The sequence below is a fragment of the Haemaphysalis longicornis genome, unplaced genomic scaffold (genome assembly GCF_048455015.1).
Source record: "Haemaphysalis longicornis isolate Haplotype H1 unplaced genomic scaffold, Haemaphysalis longicornis Haplotype H1 scaffold_5, whole genome shotgun sequence".
Lineage (NCBI taxonomy): Eukaryota > Metazoa > Arthropoda > Arachnida > Ixodida > Ixodidae > Haemaphysalis > Haemaphysalis longicornis.
This window is the reverse complement of record NW_027526385.1, coordinates 43,911,849-43,927,723: the sequence shown is the minus strand read 5'-3', so window position 1 is coordinate 43,927,723 and position 15,875 is coordinate 43,911,849. Positions and strand designations below refer to the sequence as shown.

General features: G+C 46.1%; 1 protein-coding gene across 2 annotated transcripts; it reads left to right on the top strand.

The window, feature by feature from the left end:
• The first annotated feature begins 1 nt into the window (after window position 1).
• On the top strand, window positions 2–14,538 carry LOC144138138 (uncharacterized). Of its 2 annotated transcripts, none has more exons than XM_077670268.1 (5): window positions 2–361; window positions 1,473–1,746; window positions 4,551–4,886; window positions 6,566–6,744; window positions 8,639–14,538. In XM_077670268.1, the coding sequence occupies exons 2-5, from the start codon at window positions 1,474–1,476 to the stop codon at window positions 8,739–8,741; spliced, it is 891 nt and encodes a 296-aa protein (XP_077526394.1). In that variant the 5' UTR covers window positions 2–361; window position 1,473; the 3' UTR covers window positions 8,742–14,538. The 2 variants fall into 2 exon arrangements, with proteins under 2 accessions (XP_077526394.1, XP_077526393.1); XM_077670267.1 differs by lacking the exon at window positions 2–361 and adding an exon at window positions 388–741.
• Window positions 14,539–15,875: the final 1,337 nt, after the last annotated feature.

Here is a 15,875-nt window from a genome sequence, read left to right as displayed (position 1 = left end):
AAGATTGCTTAATATCTGGCTATTTGCATTTTGATAGGAGACGTTACGCCTCCTCCTGCAATCCACCAAGAATGCGGATGGCATGTTGCGGCTTCTGTTACGGAAGTGGCCGAAACCGCTTTAGGTTGCGGGCTGTCAGTTTTCGCTCTCTCCCTGCCTTTGAGATGATCAAAATTCTTCGTGCGTTCTTTCCTCCTTCATAGACTTCCAAGGCTCTCTTTTTCAAATATCGCATGTTTTCCGCATAAAATATGCAATACACCTCGTCGAGAGCCATGAGCTGCGGGAACTGCAGCGCAGATGGCTCCGCAAAGCGCTCAAGACCGGAGAGCCGTGCGTGACAGTCCCCACGGACTAGAAGGTATGTTTACGTTTTGCGCGCAATAAACCACCAAGCGTGAACGCTATCTTCCATTTTTAAACGCACTGGCTTGCCGGGGTCGCCGATCGCGGCCCATCTGTGTACGTGATCTCGCCCCCGCGTTTGTTTACATTGGGGGATCCCCGGAACCGGCCGTGCGGCTTGGCGTCGGATGAGTTTATTTGCCGGTGGCAACGTGATCGTAAATTGGCGCCGAACGCGACGGAGGTCGAGGCTCGAAGTTCGTTCGCAAAGGCGTGCGCGTTGGAATTAGCGCACAGCGCGCACGATATCAACGGAATAGAACGCATGTTGACAAAATCGTCTCGGAGACCAGATGACGAGCTTTGCACAGCGCAGGCGAAACCTGACACGAAAAGGTAATGTTTGTGTTTCTCGGAATAATAGTAGTGTACAGTGGATCCAGTCTGGTTACTTAGCGTGGGGGCTTATTGCTAGGAGCAATCTCCTGCAAGTCGTTTCATTACGCATGGTATGCTTTTTGGGGCATTCATCAGACGAGTGTACAGGGAAACTTATTTGGTTGAAAGCATTTTTTTCTTGATGTTTCGTTTAGCGTGTGTCTGTGCAATGCTGGCTTTTTTTGCCGTGCCTACCTATCGAGTCTAAACAGTAAAGCGAGTCGAGAGGTGTGGCACATGAGTGGATAGCAAAGCATATAGTAATGACACCGCATCGTTTTCCTTGCTCTTCAAAAGCAATATCCTGATCCCTCTGGGGATCAGAGTCAGACGTGTCATTCGACGTAGTGAGGAGAAATTTCATAATTCATCATACGCGCGCGCACATACAGAGGGGGTAGGGGTGGGGAGAAGGGCAGGTTAGACTGTTTGCTTTGAATGATCTAAGCCCAGCGACGATGATGATGATAAATGGAAATGTAGGACAAATGTACTGCACTGTGAAGTTTATCGTTAGAATGATTTCAGGTGAAACAATGAAGCCTAGTGCTCGCAGTGCGTGTGCATGTGCACGCACACCAAATCTACTGCTAACGTATTCTACATCCTCTCCGATTTCTTGGAAACGGCTCACTAACCTCGCTTTGCCACCCCGTAGCAATGAGCTGGTTTGTATTTCCCGCCCCCAGGATGTCGTCGCTGCTGTTCGAGCCGAGCGAGGGGCGGTGTGGCAGCTGCACCCCTCCGCCCTCGTCGCACCAGCAGGGCTACCACCTGCCCCACCTGTCGGCGGGGGGCCTGCATGGGGTGCCGCGCGTGCCCCCCTTTGCCCCGCACCCCCACGCCGGGGGGGCAATGCACCCCCCGCCAATGCGCTCCCTCTCGGCCACCTCGGCCCCCGCCCAGCCACCTGTGTCCACGGTCACGTGCAATGCACACGAGGTCTGCCACTACTTCCAGCAGGTGCGCTGCTTCATGGTTCTCGAAAAAGGGATTCCTCGAGAGCGGCACACATTGGGGCAGTTTAGGCAGAAAGTCGGGCTAGTTGGTATAGAGCGTAGTAAGACGTGATTACTCATGTAACTGACTACGACGACGACGAAAGGAAGGGCCTAGCATCGTCCTGTGTCTCTGTGTAAGATGAAAGGAAAACTAGCATCATCCCGTGTTTCCTGCTTTCATCCTTATCAGTTATGCTGTAATCATGTCGTGTTGTGCCGTTTTATGTCAGTGTAGCATTTTGAAAATGTAGCTCATGTGCAGTGTTGTTTAAAAAGACTCTGCAACACCTCCAATAAATGCTTTCACTCTTTCCTTCGCGTCTGGAAGCACTGTGAAACCCATGGCAAGCATGGAACGACACTGCATGATTTGCTCGTCGCAGCAGATACGCCTTCCGTTTGTGCTTTCCTTTTGTGGCTTTCTTTTTAAAGTGGCTATCGAATGTGTTCATTGCTGCAACTGAAGGAAGGCCGGGCAATCGCTGCTACAGCGCTGTAATGACGTAATTGCAGTGGTCAGAGAACGCCAATACCGGGAAAGAGAGAAAAATCTTTTGAGCAAGTTTCCAAGTTATCTGATGGGCATAGAGCAGTAATTTTTGGCTGAGGTACTTTGCGAACCCCTGATCTAAGTACTCGATGTGTTGGTTGACTACGTTCTGCAAGCATGTAAGATTTAAAACAAAAAGTTGAAAAAGGTGTTCAGGGTCCCTTTATGCCCAGGCATCAAGGCATAACCACATGGAGCAATTTTTGTGAGTGATGCAACTGGCGGCAGCAAAAAGGGACAAGGTCAGGCTGTGTCACCAAGCCTCTCTGTTGCTAACTCTTGCTGCATCACTTGGTTCTGCTCGACAGAAAGTTTTGCCTGTCACCCAAAAGTGGCTGGAGCAATAACCAGTAGTGGCAAGTTTTATGTGGTGTTACTCTTAGCCTGCAATTTATTGGTGGCTATGTCTGCAGCCAGTGCAGGCTTTCATGCATCCACCCACAAAGCCTTCACCAGCTCCATGCTTCGCTGGTGAATCTGTACCATGTGATGGTGCGCACTGACCAGTCACTGAAGCAGAATGCACGTGCTCTTCTGTACCATACACTGGGCAGACGTTTGATGCTCATGCAAGTGCTTTATATGTACGTGTGAACGCGCGAGTGAGAGACAACCTTCTGTATGAGCATTTTGTGATGGGAAACAGAGCACAACTGTTGAGAGAAGCGCAACCACAAACACTCTTATAGGCACAGTTACGTGATCTTACAGAAAACTGCATTATGTTTTCATTATTTAGGTTATGATGAGCTTACTGAATGGGGAACATGACACATGTCAGCAATATCAACGTTGCTTCCTTTCTTCGGTTCGAAGGAATTTATTGTTTCCCACACAGTACTCCGCGCTATGCAAGTTTTGTCCACAGCTAGGTACCCTCCAGCATATAATTGCGGAATGCGCTCACAACCCAGCCCTACCACCCCTCTCCACCCGTTTCTTTCCTGAGCTGTGGGAGACACTGTTGACCAGCTGTCAACCGGAGGACCAGACTCTCCTGGTGACACGGGCCAAGACGGCGAGGGCAACGCATGGATTCCCGGACTAGGGTTCCACTCTCACATATGAGCTCATTAAAATGTTTTCTCTCTCTCTCTCCTTTCTTCGTTAGTGGCTGTCATTACCGTATGCTTGCATTGGTAAGCAGGTAGTCGTCATAGCATTGACTTTTCACCACATCGCTTCGCTCCCAAAAATTGCTTCATGTGGTTGGCCCTTTATAGGAGTAGTAGTGAGATAATTTAATGTGTGCATATGCGTGTTCATCTCTATCCTGAATGATGGTGGCGGGAAGGGGGGGGGGGGGGGGGGAGTTGTTTGAGAGAGAGAGCGAGAGAGAGAGACTGAGAGACTGTGTTACAACTGTTTAAGGGGGAACATGGCTCTTAAAACTATTTCGTTTAATTTTTAAGTAAACTTTGTGAGACTTGTCAGTCTTGCTGCTTTTCCCCACTGATTTCAAATATGCCATTATTTTTTTAGTTGGTCAATTAGTTCCCGAGATAATTAGAGATAATTAGCCATTTTTGGAGGAACAATGGACAAAATAGTGCTGGTCATAAAACTGTAATCTTTACATTTTCCAACACTATGAGCACAAGTTAATGCAATAAGAGAAGCGGTTCTTTGATGCACCGCTTGGAACTAATATTACAGCTCATTAAACTTTGGTGTTTGAAATCGGCATTCCAAATGGTTCCTTGCCACTGGTGCCACCCTTAATTCATTCCTCACATCAGTGAAGAACTCATGGTTTCCTTGGGTGGCCTTCCTTGTGGCTTTCCTTGTGACTTGTGGCCTTCCATTTCCTAACATGGATTTCGGCGCACGTTAAAGATCCCCAGGTGGTCAAAATTAATCCGGAGCCCTCCACTACGGCGCTCCTCATCGCCTGCGTTGCGTCGGCGCGTTAAACCCCACAATCAATCAATCAATTTCCTAACATGGAAAGGATAAGGATGACCCTCAGTGAGTTTGTCCCAGATAAGACGTACACCACCGTTTATCGTGAGTCACTGAGAAATAACGTTTGGCAACGGTGGAAAGAAGACGGAGCTGCAGCTTCATTCTTGCACTAAAATTCAGCTCAAGGAATGTTGAACCCCAAACATTGCTGCGTGACCTGTGATATCCACTCGTGTCGGAGTGTTTACTGCACACTCATTGATATTACTGCCCGTCTTGGTGACTTACACGCTATCACGTGTCCTCCCCAGGTGTTCTATGTGTCAGCCATTCTGACGGGCATCGCTCTAGTCATCGCCGGTGCCATCCAGACGGGGGCCCCGGATGCCACCGTTGATCCCGAGCTTCCCGCGATGCCCGCCGGGATCAGCGAGCCTCCGGGCAGCGGTCCCGGCGGAGACTTGCTAGTCTTTGTCTACATCGGCGTCCTGCTCATCGGCGTCAACGTGTCGCTGCTGCTGCTCCAGTGCTACATGCGCAGCAAGGAGCTGCGGCGGGCACGGCGGACGACGCTGCAGGCACCGTCTGCACCGCCGGCCACGGTGCACTACAACCCGCTCGTGTCGTCTGTCGGGCCGCCGCGACAGGTGACCGCTGAAAGTCGTCGTCTCGCTGTTGATGTGGTGCCGCACTGTGTCCTCCCTTAAAGGGACAGACAACCAATTTTTGTTGACGTTCTCTATCCCAAATAAAAGGGCATCCCTCAAAACACCTTAACGCGAAACGGTTTTGCTGATAACGCCCTAAAACTTCTTAAATCGAAATTTTTAGGTGTACAAGCCGTATGTGTCCTCCCAAAGATAATACTGACAACCATGACATACAGTAGCGCAGCAACATACTTTTGTCTGTATGCGGGATGAAAAGCGGTATTCAAAAACTTGTCCCGAGCTAAAAAAACTGGTTTGCAGACTCTTATTTTTTTACGCTTTTTTTTTTATTCTCTAAAAGCAGTCAGCTGTACGTATTGATAGCCTAGTATCACATACTCTATTTTGCACGAAGGCGCCATCTGTTGGTATGGACGTGAGGTAGAAAGTTAGCTTCATGTCGTGTAGGTCGGCAGTTGAATTCTCCCCGTGTGCGTCCTTTTTTTTTTTTTTTAGCTGCCTTTGGCATTTTTTTGAAGCTCAAAACGAATATTTCGACAAAAGAAACGCCCCTGATTCAGGCAGATTCATCAGATAACATACAGCACAGGCAGGAAGCTCCTTCACTGGGTCTGTTTCCTGAACGCTGCTGTTGATTCTGGGCGTGGAGGTTCGGTTAGCCACACTGAATAAAAGCAACCCAGCAGCAACCCAACGGTGAGCGGCGTGTCGTTAAAATTTTCGTAAGCATGTATAAAAATATGTACATATACAATTTAAACTTATACAAATATTTGCGTTGAAAGGTTTCCAATAAGTGAATCAGCGTTTCAGCAGTTTCAGTAGCTGCAAGGTTGGCAGGTCACGTGACCAGGACACTTCATGTAGCGTCGAGTTTGTGTACTATGAACCGCCACCTTTCAGATTTCAGAAAATTTAGTGCCAAATTAAAATTATTTCCACCTGTTTGTTTATGGTTACCCCACTATATAAAACGCTGGCTATATAAAACATACACTCAACAAAAATGGGTTGTCTGTCCCTTTAGAGCTGGTTCATATTTTTAACCTAAATGAGACAAAGTGTGGTCTCTACCACAAGCATAAGCATAGTGGCAGTTTCTAGCAGTGCCATGGGCCCTTTGGCGGCCTTGGCTAGTTTGATGGCAGTCCTAACCAACCTCGCGCTATCACATTCCTGCAACACTATGCTTTAGAGTAGGTGTAACTAGGTCTCTGTCAACTGTGCTCCACTGCAGCCTGGTGCAAGGTGTTATAAGGTTGTGTTGCCAATTCGCTGTGCTAACTAGGTAACTGTAGGCATTGTAACTGTGGTTGCTGGTGCATGGATCAAAATTTTTGTTATACACCATGCAAGCTTTTATTTATTCTTTTCCCCCCCAAAAAACTGAGAGTTTAACGGATTGAAACTACACCTTGGCCACGAGGCGTGCGGTAGTGGAGGGCTCCGGATTAATTTTGACCACCCGGGGATCAAAATTCGTGGACCACTCGGGGAGGGCAAAAATGAAAAGCATTTTAATCGCTGTTTATTTAGCAGCAGAGCAGATTAGCAAACTGCCGATTTATTTTTTTCTCTTAGGCTGCTGCTATCGTTGGTGCTTTTGTGCACAGATTGCGTGAGGCCAGTGCAACGGTGTGACGTTTGCGATGCAGGTGGCGCTTCCCTGCGCTGTGGACATTGCATCGGGGATGCACCGGCTGCAGCCGCAAAATTTGTCTCCGGGAAAAGCGCAGCGGCGCGGCTACGGCCCGGCATCGGTGCACAGTGTCGCAACGGTGCCTGCGGCCGTCCCTAGCACCCAGCCTCACTGGCTCCTCACACCGGGCTCCCGGTAAGCTAAATCTGCTGAAGCTTGTGAGGAGGCTAGGGAAACTTTGCGGGGAAGGCTAGGTAAACTAGGGAAATGGGGAGACCTTTGAGGAGAGTGCGCGGGCCACCAGAGTTTTACGCTTTGGTCGAACCTCGTTGTAACAAAGTAGTGTAAAGGCAGGCCGTAAATTAGTTCATTATATCCAATATTCGTTGTAACCGTAGAGGTAAAAATCGGCTCTAATAAATTGGCAATGTGGCTTGCGCAACAATCCTAGATAAAAAACGCATTGTTCTAGGCTTCGAACCCACTATAAGCGAGGTAATCCTTATCTGTCTTTTTGTGGCATTTAAAACTGAACAGACCGAAATGTGGGATCGTGAAATTACAACAGAACAAAGTTCGTTTGGCAAAACAGGCCTCCATTCTTATTTACTTGAAGGAGGATGTGGCCTTTGCCTGGTGGCTTGTCACAGTCTGGGTGGAATAAAGTGTTTCAAAGTGTCCACGCAATAAAGGGCCTTTTCTATAAGGGCCTTTTATAGTTCTGCAGTTTTTCAAGCTACTAAAAATATGGTTGTTTTGTCTCACTCATTTTTAATTTTGCTTTTAATATGCTAGCTGTCAAATTTTGAGCCTCGCGGGAACCAAATATTTCTTTATTATAGCCGATATCGCACGGCTCTCGAGGTTTCGATTTTGTTATAAAAAGAATAGGTGTCATTGAAATGAATCATTACCAAACAAACTTTGTATTCAGTTTGGTATAACAGGGTTCAACTGTATAAGCTTTCAAGGCCTAACATTGTTGCATTTGGAAGTACACAATGTGTGTCAAGTTTATGTAGATTCCATTACGGTGCATTCATGTGAGTGCAGCATAGATGTTAACTGGGCAGGGCTGGATAAAACAGCTGTTCAAATGAGTGGCACCCAGTCAATCAGCATCAATCAGCCAATTTTATCAGTCGGTGGTATGTTAGCCTATTGCTGCAATTCGCAGCACCCATTTGTCCACATTCATTTTTGTGTGTGTTTGTGAGCACAAAATATTACGCCTAAATGTGCTATACGATGCACCGAAAAAGAAGCAAAATAAAAACGCTTTCTTTTATATACGGGTATTAAAAATACGTAGTTTGATATCGTTATACAGAACATTATTTAGCAAATGCAAAGATCTTAAAATTTTGTTTCATGCAAAACTTGTATAGACGTGCTTATATAAACGAACAAAAAAAAACATCTCTATTTAGTAGTACAGTACCACAAAAGTGATCTGCAGCTTTGAGTGTTTTTGGCTATAGTGCTGCTGTGGTTGTCAGTTTTATAGCAGATACAGAGTTTTTGGCATGTTTTGTGCAAAACACGTCGAGACGTGCATATAGACGTGACGCATGTTTCTCTATTTAATAGTATATTACCACCACAGAAAGGACCTTCACTTTCGGATGCTCTTCGCCTGTATTCAATAGCGAGGCGTGCATGCAGGCAATCATGTGAGCGCGTTGTCACTGGTTACGTCGGGCTCCGCGGGATGGTGGTACTTGTTCGTGCTAAGCTCATCATATGGGTTGGACATTCCAAGCTTTAGCCCGCCAAACGCAAATTAATGCCTCGACTCCAATGTGAGTGTGATTAATAACAACTCTGTTGGCACCACCGTTGAGAACCGGGTTGAAACGAAGCAGACGGCGCACGCCGATGTTATATTTTTCTTCGGCCGCAGTGGCACAAGCCGCGCCATGTCCGTGGCGCTTCGGCCATGTCCGTGGCCATTTCAGTGTTGCCAAGTGAGGAAATTGACAGCTAAACTTTTCATTGAATACTGGCTATAAGACTGCAGTTGTCATTTGTTTTGCACAGATCCTATCACCGCTCACTCCTTAGTGTTGCGTGCTCTCTGCCATCTCAGGGCAGCCACAGTCGCCGCTGCTGGCCAACCACCTCCGAGCTACGACAATCTCCTGGTGGTCAGCCACGCACCGCGGGACGTTGCTACGCTGCACCTCATCTAGTCACGTGACAAAGGGGGGGAGGGGGACACCCCCACTCTGCTTCTATGTACCATCTACACAGCTGTGAGAGCTCCGTCACACCATGGAGGAGCATCCAGAATCTTGGGAGTCCTCCTGTTTTTGTACGAGTTGGAAGGTACGCTCGATGAATGGAACCTCGACATGTCCTCTGACGGGGAATGCATTTCTTTATCTATTTTAAAAGGACCCTGCAACACTTTTTTTCAACTTTTTTTTTTTTTTTTTTCTCCGAAATCTTAAATGCTTGCGGAATGTAGTCAACCAACACTCCCAGTACTTTGATTGGCCGGTCGCTAAGTACCTCAGTCAAGAATTACTGCTCTGTGCCCATCAGGTAACTTGGAAACTTGCTCAAAAATTTTTCTCTCTTTCCTGGTTTTGGGGGTTCTTCAACCGCTGTAATTACGTCATTCCAGCGGTGTAGCGGCTATTGACCGGCTTTCCTTCAGTTGCAGCCACGAACGAATCCGACAGCCACCTTGAAAAGAAAGCCACAAAAGCAAAGCAGAAATGGAGGGCGGGTCTGCTGTGACGAACAAATGACACAAAGCCACTCCATGCTGGCGATGACTATATAGCTTTCGCAACGCTTTGAAGGAAAAAGTGAAAGTGTTTATCGGAAGTGTTGCAGGGTCCCTTTAAGGTTACTGTTTAAATTATCGTAAAGCAGCACACACAGTGTTGACAGAGTATTTTTGTGTTCACTTTGTTGCGTACAAGATTTTAGTGAATTTAATGGCACAGTACAGTTTGGCAGCTAAGGCTAGTTTTCGAAATGTGGTCTGCTGTTTCAAGCCTATTTTAAAAGGTTTGTTGTACTGGTGGGCTTTCGTTTAGTCAAGGCGGCACGAGTTTTCTTGAATTCCCACCTAAAATTGTGTACTCAGGCGTTCACGTTGGTATATAAAATGCTGCTCCCTGGTGTTGTTTCAAAGCAGCAGCCTCTCTACAGAGTAAAACATGTCACGACAAGCACTAAGGCAGTCAGCTCTTGGGGGGTGAGCTCGTTCATTGACTCTCGATGACGATTCGATGACTCGATGTCCAGTGCAGGTGATGTACGGGGACTCCTTTGTACACAACGCATTTATTGCACGCGCTAGAAATGCTAAAATAATCCAAAGCCATCCTGTACAGCTTGCTGTATAGCCCAAGTGTTGCTTTCGGTTGTTAGATTGCAAACTATTATTTATGCTTGTACAATTCAGATTGCCCTGCTTTATATCAACAAGAAATACGAAAACTGCAGTGCAGCCTTCTAAAATGCATGTTCAAGTCTTTACGGAGGTGGTGAACAGATGTACGCACTATTGCTGCTGAAAGATTCATGGCGGCTCGAAAAAAGTGCGATCTGAACATAGTTTTGAACATGTGTTTGGACTGAGCAGTGTTTGTGCAATAGCTTGTGGGAAAAGGCAATAATTGGAGTCACGTCAGTGGCGCGTTATTCTAGTTTTGTTTCGCTAGCTTCTTCTTGCCATAAGAAAATGCAGCGTGAAGAAGCCGGCAACCTTTAGTCATTTTCCCGAAGATTTGGGGTTTAGTGCAAAGCCTTGGGATTTTGGCATGTGTGGACGTAGGTAACTGGAAAGATGCAACACATTTTCTCTTTACCTTTGCGGGGACAAAAAGGACGTAGGAAGAGGAAAATAATTTCAGCACTTTTTTTTTTTTTCTAATAGTGGAAAATATAGCAGGTTCAAGTTTAACTATGAGAAAGTAGGTGGAAGTGTTTAAACTGTACTTATACTGTGTTGCAAGGTATACGTACCTGAAAATTTTCATTTACTTCGAGGCGCTTTGCATTGTTAACAGATGTAAGCACTATTGCTCTGCTGTGTCTGCCAATTCATATTCTCCTTTATCGACAAATTGTTGCCGTTTGATCTTATGTAATCCAAACTTCTCACGCTGTCCCTTATGCTCATGTCACACGGGCACTTTCAATCGCGATTGAGTCGATCCGGATCGAGCTCAATTCAGATCGGGCGCATGCTACACAGCAGTTTCAATCGCGATCGAGCTCGATCCCGCTCGAACTCAATCCTGGTTTCTCAAGCGCGATCAAACGAAAGCGGCGATACTCTCGTCGCTGCTCAGTAATGTCACAGAAGGGGACAACTTCAACTAACGCCACAAATTGTGTCAAATAACTTGACCCAAATAAGCGTGCGGAAATATTTCCATAGTTACGTATACCTACGACCGCGCGAAGTTACCAGATGCCGGCTGCAAGTACATTGTTAGTGCCATCTGGCGTACACGTGTGCAAGCGGTGCAGCTTTTCAATCACGATTGAAACCGTCCGTGTAGCAGCGGCAGTGCATCGAGCGCGCTCGAAAACTCGATCGCAATTCACTTCAATCGCGATTGAAAGTGCCCGTGTGATAGGGCTATTAATTTGACGCCATTGTGCGATTTTCAGTTATAGGCACAATGTACTAACTCAACTTTACCACTCACAAGTCTAGTCTCTGGCTTTGCAATGCTTTGTAGTGCAAGGTGTGGTGGTACCGGCTGACGAGAGATTTGAAGTTCAGGCCAGGTGTCAGATATGTGAGGGAAACACAGGTCCAATGGCTGTGTCTGTGCTGTGCTGACACAGACACTGGCTATGAAATCATGGCTACGAAGCCAGAATTTCGGGCTTCGTAGCCAAGGTTTGCATCCAAACTACAGTGTACTAGAAGAGAGAGGTGTGCCGTTCGGGACCGATTAGGGGCGTCCCTTTTGCGATTAAAATTTCTGCTGAGGAACTCCTGTTGTAAGCAGCGCCCCTGGTGGCTTCTGCTTACCAGTTAGCTTCAGAAGTTTTGTTTGTTAAATTAATCCTTATTTATTGCCCATAATAGTCTTCTTTCTTTATTTCATAATATGAAGTTGTATAACATCCCTCAAATAACTGTTTAGTTTGATTTAAAAACTTACAGGTGGTGCTGGCTGCGACAGCAGTTCTCTGGGGAACGCCTGTGCTCCATACAATTTTTTATTGCAAAATGGGCCCGCACTCCTTCGCCCGACACACCTTACCTTTTAGTACACTGTATCCAAACTGAACCTCCTCGGCTGTAAATCCATTTCTTCGAACTGAAGATTAAGCCACCATGTCTGGTCGAGGCAACGTTTTCTTCCTTTTGTTCTAACAAGGCCTGTGTTCTGAAGCGCTGGCTTTTGACCTTGATGTTGTCCTACTACAAAACAAGAAACACAGGTCACTGACCAAGTCAAAAAGAAGTTGACGTTTTGGGAGCGCTACGTCTCCCTTGTTCACCTTTTAACGCTGCCAGTCGTCTGGAGGTGCTTATGAATCGGCGTATTCCAGTGACGGCCCTTTGACCGTATTGGTGGCGTAAGCTGATGAAGAAAGAAATACTCCACTTTTGCTAGGCAAGCCTGAACAAACATGGCGTGAAACAAAACTGTACAGTTCAGTCGTAGTGCTTTTCGATCAGGTTAGAGTGGGTATAGGGGTTCAGAAATGGCAAGGGCCTAGATTTTGTGCTGTGGGAGTTTGGGGATTCTGCACTGGGCAACCTACTCCCCAAAAAGGTATTGTTACAAAACTCGTACTCAGTGTGAGAGACAGTCGGTGCAAGTCGGTGCACACCTTATGCATTTGTGATTGCTCAGTATTTTGTAGGGATCACTGCTGTTTCATGTCTACTTGTGAAGACCGTTCTTTTTGTTTTTCTGCTTGTACGCATAGTATCGGTGTCACTCCTGACATTGTGCGCGATTACAATATTTTGAGGTTCAGCAGTAAACCTCGCGTGTTTTTCGGGCCCACATGGGAAGCGTAGCGGTTGTTGCATGCAAACAATGTACTGGATTGGATTGGATTGGCCTGACTCCTCAGTAGCCATTTCGGGACATTTCTCACTCTCAGTGCCCTTGATTTCGTGTGTGATGCGTGCAAATATGAGACTGTACCTGAGGCCGCAACTTTTATCATATTGCTTTGCAGTGCTCTTCATAGCGTTCATAATAGTGCAATTGCAGATGCATTGAAGTTCCGCAAGGTTGTTGTTTCTTTTACGCAAGCCACGCTGATATATTTTTACTGTGTCTAGTCCTTTCAGACTTCCTATTTTTATTGTTGGCAGGATCTGCTCTGGAGATTGTTTATTACCAATAATATTGCTCATTTCGTCACAAAAAGAGCAAAAGGTGAGGAAAGAGGCTTCATCGAGCATAGAAATGGACGAATTTTTATCCATATGGAACTACATTCGTGAGCTGCAGTGAGTCTGAAAAGATGTATTCTTGGTCTGCTGACATGCACTTGAAACTGCGGACATACTCAAAACTCCAAGGCTCACGTCGCACTCACAGCTACACATGTAGTCAGTGTTCATTGCGCAGTACACTTAGCAAATGCTGCGCTCAAAGGTGGATTCAGAATGACCTTAGTAGTGCTAGTTTTGAAAAAGCTTTGCGGGTGGGGAAGGGGGTGTTGCCCTTTTCCCCCTGGGTCCACCACTGGCGGCACTTTCACCATTTCTGCTCACCATCACTAGTGAAAGACAGTTCAGTACATGAAGCAGTGGCACCTACTGGATAGAGGGGCTCTGGAGTCCGTTTGCTCCAACAACGCCATCAGTTTCGGACTAGCAGTTTCGGACTCACTGCGGACTACCGGAGAAGCAATCTGACATCTGTTTTTCTTATATATTCCTACGGCGTAGAGAATCCTTGCTCTACTCGTGGTCAGTCCGAAACTGGAAATCGAGGAACCCCGTTCTCTGTGTTGTAGTCGGGAGGAGGTTTCAGTGACGCACGCTGAACCGAGTGTGGTTTTGGAGTCTGTCTGCTCCGGCAACACTCTGCACTAGCCAACGAAAACAAATTCTTGCGCGATGGTGCGTAACCTGAACCGAGCTTTTTCGCGGCCTGAGTGGCATTCGTGTTGACCACAACTATCTCACGTTTACACGGTTCGTTCCCATCGTCGCAACAGGAGTAAATGTGGCACCGGTGCTGTGAGGGGATGGAAGATACTGCAATGGGCGAGGCAACTTAGCGGCGTCAGCAAGCACCCCTGAGTGCTTGTTTCAATTTGTGAAGCTTCATTATTAAGTCTGAGGACACTATCAGGGCAGCGCAAGATGGGAGGGGTTGGAGGTCGGTGCAAGAGGCCTTTGTCCTGCAGCTAATCTAAATAGGCTAATGATGATGATGATAGCTGATATCTGCACGCATGGGCCCAAGCATCTCGGTGATTGCAAGCATATCCAAGCAAATTTCTCGTACTTCAAATTTTTAGATCATTGTAGTGCACTAATCTTGAGAGGAAGGTTTGGTGCTACTTATTGCTGATGACTAACTGAACTGCAGTCAGTGAAACTAGAAAAGCAACTAAACCTTTACTTAACAAGCTGCCAACAAAATTATTGAAACAGTCTGTCATGTGATGCTCCAACACATATATTAATTTGGGGTGAGAACATAATCAAATGTAACGTGCCTCATTTCCTTCTGTGCGGCCGTGGGAATTAGCCTGACTGTGTGTTTGCTTCCTCTGTACACACCTCTGTTGAGCTTGTGATGGATTTTCCCTGTCATGATTCACTGTTATTTATTGCTGATGTGTTCATCATATTCTTGTACAAACATATCACTGTTTCACCGTGCCCATTGTAAAACCTGTCTATACGTCTGCTGCTTGCCAAAAGTGGGGTCTTTTTGACCGCCTGTTTACGTATTGTGCGTGGAATGTCTCTGTATATTGCCCTTTCGTATTGTTGGAACATTTGTTCATAAACACTGTCCAACTGCATTTGTCGTCTCATATCTCGCCTTTTTTTTAAGATGCTGCGAATGAAGCTACAATGGCCACGTGCCATTTGAGCACCTGCAGCTTTGATTTACCATTAAACTCGTCGTCACTGAATTTATCAGCAGTGGCGATGGGCTTTTTTAGCTTTTTAACAGGTATCTGAAAGCGGCCTAATATCTGCTTTACTGCGTTGGAAGGCTATTAGCCATTGAGAATAAAATGGCTTTTCGAATGAGGTGTAAATAGCAAGACCTAGAGAGGGGTTTACGGAGGTTTATTCTAGGGAAAAGGCAGAAATAGAAGGTCACATCCGTGAAATCTAGGGGAAATGTAATCACATGATTATTGCACAGACAGGAAACCTGGTAAAATGCCAATTAATAATTATTCCAGAAGTGACATACAAATGACCTTCGAATAACAATTTGACGATACTTTATACCCTAGCAAGCTACAAATAACAGACAGGACATGGTTGTACCTACTTTTCAATAGTTAGCACTTTTATGAATTAATTAGTTTGATGAAACTTAAAAGAACAGCCCCATGTTTGTCTGCTAGGACAAACTACATAGAATGGCTAGAATTAAGCGGCGACGTGATGTAGTTTGCCTGAAAACTAAAATTTGTTTATTTGTGCTAATTATTTCTGAAAAAAAAATGTTCCACAGTTATGTAGTCATCATTAGATGACTAAAACTGGCAAGATTTTTTGTTTTTTGCGCTGTTCAACGTTATATAATTTCTTTCGGGAGTGGTTCGCTAAAACATCGTATGCTCCAAGAATTTGGAATCGTTTACTACTACACGGTGAGCTAATTATGGAAAGTAAACGAAACTCAGTGTAATGCTGCAGCAGGGGCGGATCCAGGTTTTTTCTGAGGGGGGAGTCAGCTTCTACCAGTGATGATGATGATGATAAAAAGGAGGATGAAGATAGTAGTCTTTTTTTATTCACTGAAATATTTCAAACCACAAATACAAGAAATAGAAAAAAAAATATTCAACTAGACTTTTTCTGCTACCTGAGGGGTCATCTTCTAGGGGGTACAAATTCCCAAATTGAGGGGGGGGTCAGGACATCCGGACCCCCCCTCTGGATCCGCCAATGTGCTGCAGTCGTCTTATCGCTACAGAGCAATCTCGCGAAAGCTGGCTTTTCCGCAAGGCTGTGGCTAGCGTTCTGTCCAGACTTCCGCTCATTGCTAGCCTGAGTCACGTTTGATTAAAAGACGATCGGCCGTCAAACGAACAGACAAGCTCGACCTCGCCCGCTTCACAACAAGCAGCGAGAGCAGTCTTTGTTTACCCAGCCGAACGAACTGCTTCCGCTCATT